This window comes from Neodiprion virginianus, chromosome 5 (genome assembly GCF_021901495.1).
Source record: "Neodiprion virginianus isolate iyNeoVirg1 chromosome 5, iyNeoVirg1.1, whole genome shotgun sequence".
In the NCBI taxonomy this organism is placed as follows: Eukaryota; Metazoa; Arthropoda; class Insecta; order Hymenoptera; family Diprionidae; genus Neodiprion; species Neodiprion virginianus.
The window spans coordinates 15,367,891-15,384,260 of NC_060881.1; the positions used below are offsets into that span (position 1 = coordinate 15,367,891).

The following is a 16,370-nucleotide window of genomic DNA, read 5'->3' on the forward strand; positions in this document are numbered from 1 at the left end:
ATTACGGAAACAAAGAAGCACCCGGTCATCCTGCCGGACAGACACCACGTGACAAAGATTTTATTAAAAAGAGAGCATCAACGTTTGCTTCATTGCGGATCCGAGTAATTGTTGCATACGATTAGACAACGATACTGAATTCTCAACGGCCGTCGAGAATCTCAGAAAGTGACAAGAAGTTGTGTCGAATGTTATCGTCGCAATCCAAAATCGCCAGAAGTATCAATGGTTGATTTGCCACAAGAATGCGTTCAAGGGTCACTGAAGCCCTTCACGAATACTGGAGTGGACTATGCAGGGCCTTTACAGGTACGCGAGAGTCGCAGACGTGGAAGAGTGCATTGTTCGAAGGCTTGGTTCGCGGTGTTCGTATGCTTTGCAACAAAAACAACGCATCTAGAGCTCGTCACGGAGTTGTCCACAGAAGCCTTTTTTTCTGCATTGCGAAGATTTGTGGCAAGGAGAGGAATCAGTTCACAAATAGTTTCCGACAATGGTACCAACTTTATTGGCGCAGCCCGCGAATTAAGAGAAGTTTATGATTTTTTGCAAAGGGAGCAACGAACGATCTCCGATCATTTGGCTAAGCAGCAAATTCAGTGGAAGTTCATACCACCAAGAGCGCCACATTTCGGTGGCCTTTGGGAGGCGGCGGTCAAGTCGACAAAGCGTCATCTCAATACAGTGACCAAAGGTCTTGTATCGACATTTGAGGAGTATTACACACTTTTGACTGAAATTGAATCCATCCTAAACTCCCGACCTCTCACCTCGATATCAACCGATCCCAATAGCATCAAAGCGTTAACCCCAGTCCACTTCCTGATTGGGGACTTACTCGTATTGCCAGCGGAACACGATTACCTGGCAATTCCGGACAATGGTCTTTCCAGGTGGCAACACCTGCAAAAGGTACGGCAGCACTTTTGGCAGAGATGGTCAAACGAATATCTGCAAGAGCTGCAAAAACGTCACAAGTGGTTCACTAAAGGTGACAACTTGAAAATCGGTACTTTGGTACTCTTGAAAGAAGATAACAATGCACCGCTTCATTGGATCATGAGGCGCGTAGTTGCAGTGCACCCAGGAGATGACAACGTCGTAAGGGTGGCTACTGTGCGCACCTCAGGCGAGCTCTTTAAGAGAGCTGTGAGAAAACTCTGTCCATTGCCAGAAAAAGAAGACTAAAATCGCAAAAAAGCCGGCCTCTGGCTTAATTAGTTTATTTTTTACCTACGTTCATTATAAATTTTCTATATTTCTTTATATCTTTTTCATTTAATAGAGTTCTCGTCAGAAATTTATTACTTTAATTTACTCTACTATGTTCCGACGAATGTTCAACAGTGTCTTTTACGAAATACCGTTACTATAATTAATATCCTTATTCGCTGTCACTAGGCATGTCATTTAGAAGTATGTACAATAGTTTATTGAAAGAGAGTCTTTCAAGGGAGGCGGGATGTTCTCGAGTAGAGCGCCGCTCTTGGAGAAAAAGACGAAGCTTAGCGAAAAAGAAGAGAGAGCGAGTAGTAAGCAATATGGCGGCTATCAGCAAACAACGAAAAATAAAGACTCATACATTTGTGCAATAAAAACAAGCATTTTCATTTATCGTAAACATAGGTTAAGAGTGGTTGTGTAAGCAAAACGGGGGTCCGCAGATGTACCCCTGAAATTATGGGAGCAAATAAACATCATTATAAGATGGAATGGCTTGTATACCATTGAAGAAATTAAAGTCATCTTGTGCTGTAAAACAATTACTTTTTGTTTCGGCGAAGTTTTAATTTTATCTGCCTGCTGCGACGTATCATGTGAGACATATGATAAAAATTAATCGATTTTTGTGGTTGACTGGTGCGTAAAAAACATTAGAGGTAAAAAAATTAAAATAGCTTGTCCCCACCGCTCTCGCGACTGTTTAAATTTTCACTAGAAGTTCGGACGGCCAGTTCAATAGATGCAGTCATTATGTGCAGCCGAGCATCAATTGATATTACTGATTCTGATACTGAGGATTGATAAACCACTTTCAATCATTTCAAATAGAGATAAAAGTACCTAAATTTTCTGTGGAGGATAAGACAAATCCTAGAGAATTTTTAAATGACTTAGAAAAATGTTTCGATGTGAAACACGTACCGACTGAACAAAAAATATTAGTCATTCATGGTGCATTAAATGGTAGAGCTCAAATTTGGTTTGATGAAAAAAAAAAGTAGGTTTAACGATTAGGAATGTTTTAAAACTGCATTTTTGAAAGAATTTTATTCCGTAGCTATAAGAATCAGGGGAAAAAGTCGTCGGTCGATGCGTGAATTCAAAGGGAGTGAAAATAATTTGAAAACTTATTTTTTCAAACAAACTAAAGAAGCTCAGTATTTTGAACCCAAATTGTCGGTTTACGAAATAAATTACAGTATTATCCAACAACTGCCGATTGAAGTGAGGGAATCGTTAGTTGCAATTGATTTTTCCGACAATAATAAATTTGAAGCCACATTAGCTCAGCTAGATTTAGCTTATGAAGAAAGAGAACGTGAGAAACCTCGAAATTCACAGTCTTATAGCAACAATTCGTATAATACCAGCGAAATCAATAAACCAGGTCATACTAACGCACAACCGAAATATCAACAGATTACTCAACATAACGGGATATCTACAAATCCAAATTTTCAAAATAGTGTACCAACAGCTGTTAGTGTTTGTTTACCAAACACAAGTTATCCGCCACCTACTTACTTTGGACAAAATCAAAGGTCGAATGGATATCATTTACAAACAACGAATCATAATAATAACAATAGTAATAACCAACGACAAAATTTAAACTGACTATCGGCGCGTTGAATCAAGGTCCAATAACGTGTCGTGACCCTTTTGATTGTATTACGGACCTATTTCATGATATAACTGGTACTGAAAAAAATGTCCAAAAAAATTCAAGATTAGCTGTACCAAAATGTCCACATATCTTAGTTACTGTTTTGGGGATTAAAATACATACACTTCTTGATACTGTCAAGTGACATGTATATCCGAAGAATTTTTCAATCGATTAATGACAATAATAAATTTAGATACTCTCCCGGTTAGTAGAGTAATGGTAATCCCAGCTATTGGACGAAAAACTATAACTGTTAAAAAACAAGTTTTCTTACAATTGCATTTGGCAAATCAAGTTATAGAATATTCATGTCTTGTAATTCCACATTTATCTAATCGTATAATACTTGGTAATGAATGGTTATTGAAAAACGAAGTGATAATAAATTACAAAGATCGTATGTTAGAAGTTAACGGCGCGGCGGCGTTCATATCGGTATACCAACGGTGTTGTTTGATTTGGAACCTTTAAATAAATTGGTATCCTCTACAAATAATGGAGTAACTTTAATTCAAATGATAAATATGCAAAATGTTAATTTAGATTTAAGCGATGCAAATGATAAATTTGTTATTGATGAAGAAAATTGTGGAGTTGATGTGTTGATTCATAATGAACAACCACACTGCCATTTCGAAAATGAAATTGAATTGATAATTGATGAAAATAATATTTTTAATGATAAAAATGTTGATATACAGCATCTCAATTGTGAAATGTATAAAAACAATTTACCTCGTGAAAATGATTTTATTAGGTTAGTTAAAGCAATTGAAATAAATAATAATCATGAACAAGTACAAGAAACAAATGAGGTAACAAGATCTCAAAATTTAAAGAAAGATGAAAGATTTTTAATAAATGGAGAGAATACATAATTTTTTTAAAGAGTTTTCAAACTTCGTGCATAGTCTAACGACACTAAGTAATGTACAGATTGAAACTGTTTGCGCACTTCTTAAAAAGTATCAAGTTTTGTTTTCCAATAAACCCGGATGTACTCAAGTATATCAACATGAGATCAAAGTAACTAAATCAAATCCAATTGTACGAAAAACTTATCCAATTCCTTTAGCTTTGCGAGAGTTGGTAGACAAAGAGATAAAAAATTATGAAAGCTATGGAAAGATTATTCTTGATGTGGATGATCTAGTTTTATTAAAGGTACCATTACCATCTAATGCAGCTGATAGAGTAACTCGTAATTTTTTTCACATATGAGGGATTCTCCGTCAACTCGGCCACTTTTTTTTCGACCATCTCAGATCTGCCCCATAATTGGTTATATCAAAGTACTACTAAAAGGTACTCTATGTGAATTTTTTCAGATTTTTTAATTAATTTTTTTATACCGGAACCTCGACCGAATTTGTGTGGCTTCATTTTTTTTACCCTAGAACCTCGATCCGGTCCACTCTGGCGATTTTTTGGCGATTTTGTCACACATATGGGCTATTCCGCGTCAACCGGATCAGTCATCTCTCAGGTATTTTTTTAATTTGGCATGTGGATTGTGTAGGGGGAGTTAGATTTTTGTGCCAAAGCGCGAATCTTATAATGCAAAATTCGATTTTTTATTAACAATAACAAATTAGACTTCCATTTTTTTCAAAAATTCATGACTTCGGCAAAAAATTAGATACAATATTTTTTTTTTTCAAATTACGCGGAAACCTCCATAGAATTTAAAAAAAAATATGAAATGGTAAAAAAGAGTTGTTATCAATTGTTTATTTAACAATTAATTTTTCAAATATTTTTAAAACAGTGACTGAGACGACCGAAAATTTTTTTTTAAATTCTGACATGTTCCTTAAACTGTACTACAACCTGTGAATTAATTCTAGAGGGGCGTTTTTCTTCGTTTTCGAGTAAAAAATCATTAAGGGTGGTAAGGGCGCATGAAATTGCGGCGCGCCGAGTCTCTACGTAATGGCGGGCGGCCGGTTGCCGTCCATCGCTACCCCGCGGTGGCGTCGCAGCGTTATTTTAGAGTCATTTTCACGATGTAGGACATGATTGAAGAATCTGAAAAAAATACTGTACCTTCACAAGGCCTGCTCAAAGCGATAAGTGAAGTTTCAAGAATGTGTTTTTCACTGTTTTTTTATTACAGAGATTCAAAATAACGGTTTCACACCATGATAGTGCACATAAATGATAATAATTACATAACTTGCTACTTATTTTAGTACTGATAATCACCCCCGAAGATATGTGGAAGCTGCGAAATGAACGCACTTACAATTATACATTTCATACAAATAAATCGCTTATTCTATGGATACAATCTATTAATCTTTGATCAAACTGGGCATTAAACTTAGAAATGTGAGCAAAAGTTTTCGTCATAACTTACATGGCTATCTTAGCGCATAGATTTACGGGTAAATGACTCATCAAAGGAAGAGTAAACCCTACATTCTACAGTTTTTATTGACAGAGGTAAAAATGAATGGAATCGTCGAGTGCCTTCGACCGTTATTGCTTGGTTCAATCGCGGCTTCAATAATTTTTCATGTTCTTCATGTTCGCTGTTGCTGCAGAAGTCAAACATGATATTTTTCAATGCACTCGCACTCATTCGAATAATTGCCTTGGAGTCAAAATATGATTTTCATTGGGCCGCTGTAGGCTTGCACGTGCAGCAAATCTTTTCACAGTTCCACCAATGCTATCACATGGATTTTTTCCATGTGACGTTGCAAAGAAATGCCATTCAGCCTCGACATTACAGTCGTCTAAATGATGAGTCAAATTGATGAAGTTACTTTTATTTTTATATTGTGCACTAGCACCGTCAGTAAAATAAATCATTTTCTTGATAACTTCACTACCGAAGAACTCAAAAAGCCTACTGATTAGTTTCTTCTGAAACAGATGGACCGCGACTGTATGATGTTGTAGATTTTCTGAGATAATAACGAAGCTCTTATGCTTTAAGTCCTCATTTTCAACATAATACACAACAAAAGGATGGATGATAGCTTGATTGTTATTCCAGTGGAAGCTTTGAATTTCATCTTGAACAACAAATGCATAGTTTTCAGCAAAGTCACCCAAAACTAAGAACTCCCCTGGTTGTAGACGACTTTTTCTGTCTTTCAAATATGCACTTTGCTGTTTAGCGATGAAATCATGTTTCTTGAGGGCTATTGTCTGTTCCTTTAGCGTCTCGAGGAACGTTTCCGTTTCTTGCGTGATCGTTTCTAAAACAGATCGATCCGTATGAGTCCACCGTTTGTAGCTGATACTTTTTACGAAATTATCGTCGAATAAACTTTCCATTTCACGTGTAACCATATCAAAACTTGGACAACTACTACAATCACCGACATAGCACAAAGGATTTGGAGAGTCACACGATATCTGCTTTATCAAATCGTGGTACGTTCTTTTGAATGTCTGACAAATTGAGCTAACCGCCACCAACAAAAGTTTCACATTCTGGTGTATTTTGCAAACACAAACTGTATGTGTTCACTGTTCCTGTTGGTCCAGCTAAAATACACTGCTATGGGCGGAGTTCCGCGAATTTTGTGAAACCAATTTTATCATTCGGATGCTGTTGCTTGAACGCGGCGTAAGCTTCCTTCAGATCACACAAAACAAGTCGTTTTTGGACTTGATGTTTTGAACCATCCACATCGCGAAGAGTGACAAAATCTTTCTGACCAGGCATGATCCGACTTATCTCATCAGAACAGTAAAATTCCACTACATGAGAGACAACATCATCACAAAGAGTGCGAGATGGTCTTGGATCTGGGGAGGATCCAAATCCACGCTCACTTTGCAATATTTTAGCTTTACGAGCCATTCTATATGAACAATCAAATTGTAACTCCAATTCTCTGATGGACCAACTACGAGGACTCATTGTGAGATATTTAATTTTGTCCGCGACACAATTCACGTTGATAAACAATTCTTTCATATCACACAACAATTCTCAAGAAACATTTTCACACTGCTCTGTTCACTAATTGGTGAAGGTGAATCAAGATCGTCACCACTCGCATAATTATCATTTATATCAATTACCTCGTTTTTATCAGATGGAGTAATTGTGTTGCATTTGTACAATTTTATTCGACAATCCATGCACACATATTCTCCTAGGTCCGGAAACTTTTTCCGTAATGCTGGTGTCACTGGGTTTACCAAATTTCGGACCCAATTATGACCAACCCTTTGGAAAGGATTACAGCACCGTTTCACAACTATTGTAGACATTGCTTTCAGAAATGAATTACTTGTGTGAAGAATGAGACGATATATTGCATTGATCGTTACACTGGTATTCGATTAAATGTTATGCATTTTGAAATGCTCGAAATTTATATTCGTTCAGAATAGTGCTTCACCCACCCAACAACCCTTCTGATTGGTTGAATTCCACCAATGGGGCTAACATAATGCAGGTGCAATTCTATGTACCTGATTTTAGCGAATCTATTTGCCTGAATTCTATTATTTGACATTTGGTGACGTGTCTTCAACTGATTGAAGAATAGAATGACCAAATGACCCCTTCGCGGAATCGAGGTGGTGACCCAGATTACCTGGATAATAAAGAATTTAGGTGACGCATGCACAGGTGCAGGTATTCTATATCCTGGAACAACCCTTGACCTGTGTCCGTAATTCATGCGTGAATCATAATACGTCATAACAGATTTTGAATCTCTGTAATAAAAAAACGGTGAAAAACACATTCTTGAAACTTCACTTATCGCTTTGAGCAGGCCTTGTGAAGGTACAGTATTTTTTTCAGATTCTTCAATCATGTCCTACATCGTGAAAATGACTCTAAAATAACGCTGCGACGCCACCGCGGGGTAGCGATGGACGGCAACCGGCCGCCCGCCATTACGTAGAGACTCGGCGCGCCGCAATTTCATGCGCATCGACACCCTTAATGATTTTTTACTCGAAAACGAAGAAAAACGCCCCTCTGGAATTAATTCACAGGTTGTAGTACAGTTCAAGGAACATGTCAGAATTTAAAAAAAAATTTTTGGTCGTCTCAGTCACTGTTTTAAAAATATTTGAAAAATTAATTGTTAAATAAACAATTGATAACAACTCTTTTTTAACATTTCGTATTTTTTTTTAAATTCTATGGAGCTTTCCGCGTAATTTGAAAAAAAAAAATATTTCATCTAATTTTTTGCCGAAGTTATGAATTTTTGAAAAAAATGGAAGTCTAATTTGTTATTGTTAATAAAAAATCGAACTTTGCATTATGAGATTCGCGCTTTGGCACAAAAATCTAACTCCCCCTACACAATCCACATGCCAAATTAAAAAAATATCTGAGAGATGACTGATCCGGTTGACGCGGAATAGCCCATATTGGAAGACTGTAATTTTTTCAGCAAAAACAAGGGTCATTTTTGAATAAAAAAAATAATTTCTTCCTTTTTTGGTAAAAAATCAGCGTTACTGAAACGTAAAAATTTTTTCAAAAATTCCTCTTGAAAGCTAACAAAAAATTACAACTTTTATGTAAAGTCATTTTTTTTCAGTTACTTCACGTTTCCGAGATATATTCATTTGAAAAAAACGGCAATGTCTCAAATAATGAATTAAAAAATCTGAAAAAATTCACATAGAGTACCTTTTAGTAGTACTTTGATATAACCAATTATGGGGCAGATCTGAGATGGTCAAAAAAAAAGTGGCCGAGTTGACGGAGAATCCCTCATATGTAATATGATAATATCTAAATGACCGTCTATGTATACTAGGGTGGGCCAAAAAAAATGAGTATTTTTTTTTTTACTTTATACTCTGAAAATCGATTGCTAGATACCTCTAAAGAATTCTCACCAAATATGAGCTCCTAATTTTGATAACAAGGTCCTCCGCTTTACAATTTTGCATTTTTTACTGAGTATTAGAAACAAAAATTCATATCTCTTTGACAACTGTTCGTTAAAAAATATCTCTCCTCATATTCTTGTAGGAAATCAAACGCTCTACAAAAAAGGTCTCTTACAATTTTTTCCTAAACCTTACCGTTTAAAAGATATCAAAGCTTGAAGTTTGATTATTTTAAGAGAAATTTCTGTTTTGCTTATGAATTTTTTAACTCGCTTACAAAAAATTTTGATGAATTGCGCAACTCATAGTTTTGTAGGAAATTAACTGCTCTACAAAAATGGTGTCTTATGATTTGTCGATTAAGTTAAGCGTTTAAAAGATATTCATCGTCAAACTTCAATGCATACTAATTTTAACAGTTTTTGATGAATAATTCGAAAAATTTCAATTTAATTTATAAGTTTCATGAAAATTTATTCCAATGTGAGTTCCTAAGAAAAGAGAAATGTTTTAAACTATTTTTCTTTAATTTTTTTAGTTCTATATATTATATATTTTTTAATTTTCAATTTTTAATATATATTTTTATACTATTTTTCTTTTATTTTTTTAGTTCTATATATTATACATTTTTTAATTTTTAATTTTTAATATATTTTTTTATACTATTTTTCTCTTTTCTTAGGAACTCACATTGGAATAAATTTTCATGAAGCTTATAAATTAAATTGAAATTTTTCGAATTATTCATCAAAAACTGTTAAAATTAGTATGCATTGAAGTTTGACGATGAATATCTTTTAAACGCTTAACTTAATCGACAAATCATAAGACACCATTTTTGTAGAGCAGTTAATTTCCTACAAAACTATGAGTTGCGCAATTCATCAAAATTTTTTGTAAGCGAGTTAAAAAATTCATAAGCAAAACAGAAATTTCTCTTAAAATAATCAAACTTCAAGCTTTGATATCTTTTAAACGGTAAGGTTTACGAAAAAATTGTAAGAGACCTTTTTTGTAGAGCGTTCGATTTCCTACAAGAATATGAGGAGAGATATTTTTTAACGAACAGTTGTCAAAGAGATATGAATTTTTGTTTCTATAACTCAGGAAAAAATGCAAAATTGTAAAGCGGAGGACCTTGTTATCAAAATTAAGAGCTCATATTTGGTGAGAATTCTTTAGAGGTATCTAGCAACCGATTTCCAGAGTATAAAGTAAAAAAAAAATACTCATTTTTTTTGGCCCACCCTAATGTATACTGTATACGTATATGTATAATGTATATTCTCCGTAATTAACGTATTCTACGGATATTATACGTATTTCAGACGGCCACTTAGGCTTTATCTATACGTGTGTTCTATCTGTGAACTAACTCAAAACGGATCACGTGATGCCCAACTCTGCCATGTTAAATCACGAATTGAAATAAACTTGTCACAACGACTCGTAGCATTAATCAGTCATCAGGCAGTTAGCAATAAAAGTCTGCTAACCATTCTCAAATTACTGCACCAATTATTTCATATCTGCTTGACCTGCAAAAATCACCCTTACAACTCCCATAAGCCGCGTTTAATACCTGAAACTTGAGTACTGCCAGCCTGCATGTGAGACGCCAAACCTCAATGTGCTAATTTTCACCCAAAGAGCTTTCGCCATTATTTTCGGCACATAAAACATATGAAAACGTTGAAAATCAAATCAAAAAAGTTAAAAATTTATTTAACCCGCATTGAAAATTTCATTAAAAGAAGTAAACCGTATGGTTAGGATTATTAAAAATTAAGGAGCGAGGCAACTGAAATCAGGAGGTCCGGCATTAAACTAAGGAGAACACTTCAAGCACATGAACAAAAAACATGGCAGCCACTAAAAGTAGTCAAAAAATTCTCTGATTTTTTACTGTCTTTCCCTAACCAAATTCAGATACTTTCCCTCATTAAAATGCTAAGTAATAGTCCTAATAGAAGTAACTAATTAATATGATCATGAATTGATCGAAATTTAAAAATATGGACATAACCTATTGAATGGTGACAGAAAGAAATTTACACATCCGAGCTCATGCACAGAAATATTCGTCTAAATTTATATTGTTACATAAACGTTTACAGCGACCATTTTCTAACTTATTTTCCGAAAATTTTAATACAATGTTCAGATCCTTATACAAACGTACTTATTACGCAGATAAGATATCCTTTATGGAGACTAAGACATCCTTTTATGTTATGCTAACCCCTGCTTCTTGTCCACCCTATTTATTATATCTTTATGGGTGCACAACGCTCGAAGAAATATACCCGAGAAGCAATGTTAGTTTTACGGAATTTATAAAAATGTCTCTCGTGTGAAATAAGACATTTTTCATCCAAAAAGCATTTTATTTCTCAACACGTTTTTATTAATTGGAAATGTCCAGCATTCGGTGTTTTCCAATTTTGATATTTCGTGGAAGAAGCTTAGCTTTTTCTCGTTCCGCTGGACCACCATTCATTTTCCCTGACCAACTGAGAAATTCCCTCACTTTTCTCCGGCTTCCCGGACCAATTCAAGAATTTCCTGACTTTTCCCTAATTTCCAGTGGCTGACGAGTGGCCACCATGAAAAAGAGTATTTGAAAATATCCTCGATTTTGACTAGTTCGAAGATTTCCTGTTATATTTCTTTGTAGAACGATATGGCTTGTCACATTTTCTTTCGTCCTACAAGCAATAATTTTTCATTTGTGTTGTAATTTAAAAAAGAAATCATCGTTCGTTTTCACTCTATCCTATTACGAAAGTATGGTCACGTAATGTCGCCATCGTAGTCACTCATGTATTATTATGTGACTCTCATTGTCTATACCGGGACAATCTCTTGAAACTTAAAAATCAACTGTGCATGCGCGAGTTTTATCGGCTGTTCGTGCAGATAGGCGATCTCGAGTTTCAGCTGTCAAACTCTTTTTGGCGGCAATGTAGTTGATACGAATTGTCGAGGTTAGAATCTTAAATAATTGAGGTAGTGAATTGGAAAGGTTCGGGAAGCATTTGTTATTGAGTCGGAAAGTTGATTCTTCAAAGAACGGTCGGAATTTAATGCTTATGCTCTTTGAAAATTCAAACGTACACATTTTGTGTACGCTGGCCCCCTGCATCGTAGACAAAAATATCGCTGCGGAAAGATTTCGCCGACCAATGAGATTGTATTATTTGGCGCATGCGCAATTTATTTTTAGGGCGTATAGTTGTATAGTACAGTAACAGGGAATATCCCTAGGCTGTGGCGACGCCATCTGTGCACCATATCACGCACACCGTTCCCGGCTGCATGCAGTTTTCGGGCGAGAGATTTCCTCTCCCGCGTGTGTATGTGCTTTCACCCAACCACGGACGCGCGGGCTGTACGCCCCGATAAATGTACGATTGCTTTAAATAAATACATCTTGAACTAAAACGATAGGTGCGACCAATAATTTATAATTATCTCCTACAAGAATTTGAAAAAAAAGCGGCACGGGACCTTTTCCCTTTCATTCAAACCGAAAGGTCACATTTGCGCATGAGATTTTATATTACTATACACGCGATATTTCATATTGGTATTTTTAGTATTTTTGTGACTTTCGAAGAACTATAAGTTACATCTCACTCCTGAATTCGCGTTTATCCAGTGCTTTGCCAGGAATGTAAAGACCCCGAATACATAACCTACACCTACGTGTTCAAATAATTCTGACAACACAGGATAAGACATTGATACATAATACAGCACAACAAAAAAAAAAAAAGGATTTATTGGCATCTAATCTTACTTAGACCACTCAAACGTCAAGGGCAACAAAACCACTGTTGACCAGTATAATAGATATATCTATAAAGCATAGCTGGTGAGCCTGTGAAAAAAACAAAATTGAAGTTTGCATTGTTTACGTAACAACTAATCGAGAAAAATAATCACCATTTTACAACTATAAATTCAATTTATGTGGATTGTAGTTACAACATAAGAATCTGTCGATTTAATTGCAATGTGATTTACGATTTCATTACAATATAAAGTAAAATAGAGAATACTAAAAACTGTTTCGTTACTTAATGTTACGAACGTTGACTTCAGTCAAAAGTACAGTGACTATAAGCTAAAGCACGAATAATCACGGCTTTAATCGTGTAGTTTAAAAAAAAAAAAGGGTGGACTATCAATTTTAGAGAAGTTTGCAAAAGGTTTTTTTCAAAACTAATGTATTTATATCTCTGATTATCTCAATCAGGAAACTTTTTGTGCATCATACCTTAGTAAACAGAGGAAAATGGAGTAAGAGAACGCGCTCCATGACAAAAAAGCTGTCGATTGAAGCACACCGAGCACAGTTCGCCTGATGTCATCTTTTGAAGGAATCCTTCCTTTCATCAACAAAGTTACCTGCATTGTAAACAAAACACAATAGGTAGATCAATGATCGGTGACTGTGTTTTCTATGGTGTTTTCACAACAGTTTACAAACAATTTATTGTATAGTTAGACATACATTTGAAAAAAAAACAAGTGCCATTGTTTGCTGACATGCAGATTATAGGCAAACAATGCAAGTCAGTTTATAAAAATCAGTGTTAATACTGTATATGGGACATTCCATGCCAACTCAACCTGCTATTTCTAGGGTCAAAAAAGTAACTTCTGAATTACTTCAGGTTTTTCTGACCACTGGTTAAAAATTTGTCTTATTTTCGCGCTAATTTATACCCCAACATCGAAAAATTAAGTAATACAAAAATTCTTTGCAATGATGTGAATTAGAGGGAAATATTTTTTGCTGATTTCATTGACCACTCAATGCATTTTTTTTTTTTTCGTCAAACCAATCTAAAATCGCGATTATTATAGTGTTGGCCATCTTCGATTTTCATAAAATTTCTATCATATATTCCTGGTAAAAAAATTAAACTTTTGAGACATTGTCGAAGGTGGAGAAATCTTTGATTCAGAAGTCACAATCAAATGAATGTCAAAGAAACGAAAAATATGGGAGAACCTACTTGAAATAAATGTCTGCGGAATTGAATAATATCTTATTACTGAAATTACCAAAATCAAATTCGTTATTCATTTATTTAATATACTAGTGAAATTATCAAAATCAAATTAATTATTCATTTGTTTGATAAACAAAAAAACGAGAGGTATATTTACATTTCTACCGAAATGAGTTATATCTTACAACTGAAATTATCAAAATCAAATTAACTGTTCATTTAAGTGGTAAACAAAAAAGCGAGAGGTAAAAAGGAATACTAGGTATGTATGCATTTACTTCAGGTAGGTACCTACTCCCATTTTTTCGTTTCCTTGACATTCATTTGATTGTAACTGCTGCACCAAAAATCGCTCAATTTTCCGCAAGGTATCCAAAGTTTTGTATTTTCGCAAGGAATTTATGATGGAAATTTGATAAAAAATCAAGATGACCAATACTTTAGACTGGTTTTCCAAAAAAAAAAATTGCATCAAGTTGCCGAAATATCAACAAAAATTATTTCTTTCTCCTTCACGTCGTCGCAAACAATTTTTGTATCAACGCTTTTTTCGTACAACTGACGGATGTTGGGATATAAATTAGTGCGAAAATAGGATAGTTGTTTAACAATAAAAAAAAAAATCTAAATGATTCAGGGTTTATTTTCTTTAACCCTGGAAATACTATGTTTAAGTTCGAGCCAAATCGGAAATAGTGAGGGTTGGCGGCAGGTCGAGTTGACCTGAAATGCCCCATATGCATTTGCATACAAATATGCGCACTCACTAAATAGACGGTAGTATAAATCCGTAATGATTCTTGCAAGGCGTGGAGTCCCAGACCAGCGGTCGCGCTGACACATGAATTAGTCCAGGGATGAACATAGTCAATACAAGTTGCCGAAATTGAAAACTTGCTCAACCGAGGAGGCATATTTATTTCGTACCTTCGTCTTTTTTCTCTTTCACTCTTCACCCGTGCAGCACTACATGCGAATATTTAAAATTTTGTGGAGATAACCGTCGGGATAAACATATTACCGATCGTACGACAGTGGTTAGCAAATAACGGCCCAAATAAATTCTATATATCAACCATACACTTGCGCTGATAATTCTGCTGCGTCATGCGTTTCGTGTTTGAGAAGCCTTACGTCCTACTTATTAGTAAAAGCTGTACTGAACTGATAACGCTAAACGCTTAGGACAAAACTTTTAAGAACGACCAGACGACATCCACTCTCTACGACGCTGCGACAACTGACAACAACGGGACACTGATGACTGAACTGCGAATAGCCTTATAGAGAAAGTCAACACATGTTATTAACTGGCCCCCTACCTGTCTGGATTGGTTGGAGCATAGACTTCTAGAGATAGACTGCGCGCTCTGTACACCGAGTTGGGGCCGTGACAAAACAGAGAAACAGCTGCAGGCATTCCCTTTCAGACTCTCACTTTAATGGGTGATTTGGCAGGGAAAACACTACGAAACCACGGTCGTATACCGGGACAATCTCTTGAAACTTGAAAATCAACTGCGCATGCGCCAAATAATTCAATCTCATTGGTCGGCGAAATCTTCCCGTGGCGATATTTTTGTCTGCGAAGCAGGAGGCCAGCGTACACAAAATGTGTACGTTTGAATTTTCAAAGAGCATAAGCATTAAATTCCGACCGTTCTTTGAAGAGTCAACTTTCCGACCCAATAACAAATGCTTCTCAAACCTTTCCGATTCACTACCTCAATTACTTGAGATTCTAACCTCGAAAATTCGTATCAACTACATCGCCGCCAGGAAGAGTTTGACAGCTGAAACTCATCCCGAGCCATCCCGGCCAGCCTGCACAAAGAGCCGATAAAACTCGCGCACGCGCAGTTGATTTTCAAGTTTCAAGATATTGTCCCGGTATACAGGTGTGGAAACTCCGTTGATCGGGGGGGGGGGGGGATCCCGCTTAAAGTATCATTCACAATTGACTTAGTGCTGTGGTTGGGGCAGTGGTAGTGTAATGCAGAAGTGTAAATGCGAATACCATGCAAGCGTTTATAATAATCGACTGTGAACAGTCACATGGTATTCGTGATTCTGAAATTTCGCACTGCACTATCACTGCCCCTACCACTGCACTAAGTCAATTGTGAATGATACTAAAGTGTAATACTTAAATATTATGACACTAAAGTATAATACTAAAGTATTATTTACAGTTGACTTAGTGTAGTGCTAGGGGCAGTGGTAGTGTGGTGTGATGTGACAGTGCAAAATAGCGTTCACAAATTGTCGATATTGCAGTGTAGAAAGATTTGACATTTCGAGCTTTAAGACATATTAAATGATATAACAAACTTTGTGGAGAATTATAGATAACTAGGGGCTTCGCCCCTCCCACCTTGGCGCTGCGCGCCTCGTTGTTCAGCGCTTTGCGCCTCACTATTTCCATATACATTGTCTATTAGACAGTTGAATTCTTTTATGGTGATTTGATGACAGGTCAACTATGAAGATATTTGTCAAAGACTGTCATAAACAGCCGATGACAGCTGTCAAAGGAAGTTTTGCTTACTAGATGCTTTTTGTTTTGTTTTTGGCATCTCACCCCACCGCCAACTTCATGCGTATACTATTGTTATTATAAT

General features: G+C 35.8%; 1 protein-coding gene across 3 annotated transcripts in view; it reads right to left on the reverse strand.

Annotated features, from left to right (window-relative positions):
* The window catches only part of LOC124306517 (transmembrane protein 135-like), a 59,043-nt gene extending 44,027 nt beyond the window's left edge, over nucleotides 1-15,016 (reverse strand). For all 3 annotated transcript variants that reach the window (XM_046767352.1, XM_046767350.1, XM_046767349.1), the window contains exons 1-2: nucleotides 14,517-15,016; nucleotides 13,008-13,138 (exon numbers count right to left, since the gene is read on the reverse strand). In XM_046767352.1, the coding sequence (XP_046623308.1) occupies nucleotides 13,008-13,138; nucleotides 14,517-14,663 (278 nt within the window). In that variant the 5' untranslated portion in view covers nucleotides 14,664-15,016. The remainder of the gene's footprint in view (nucleotides 1-13,007; nucleotides 13,139-14,516) is intronic.
* Between the last annotated feature and the right edge of the window lie 1,354 nt (nucleotides 15,017-16,370).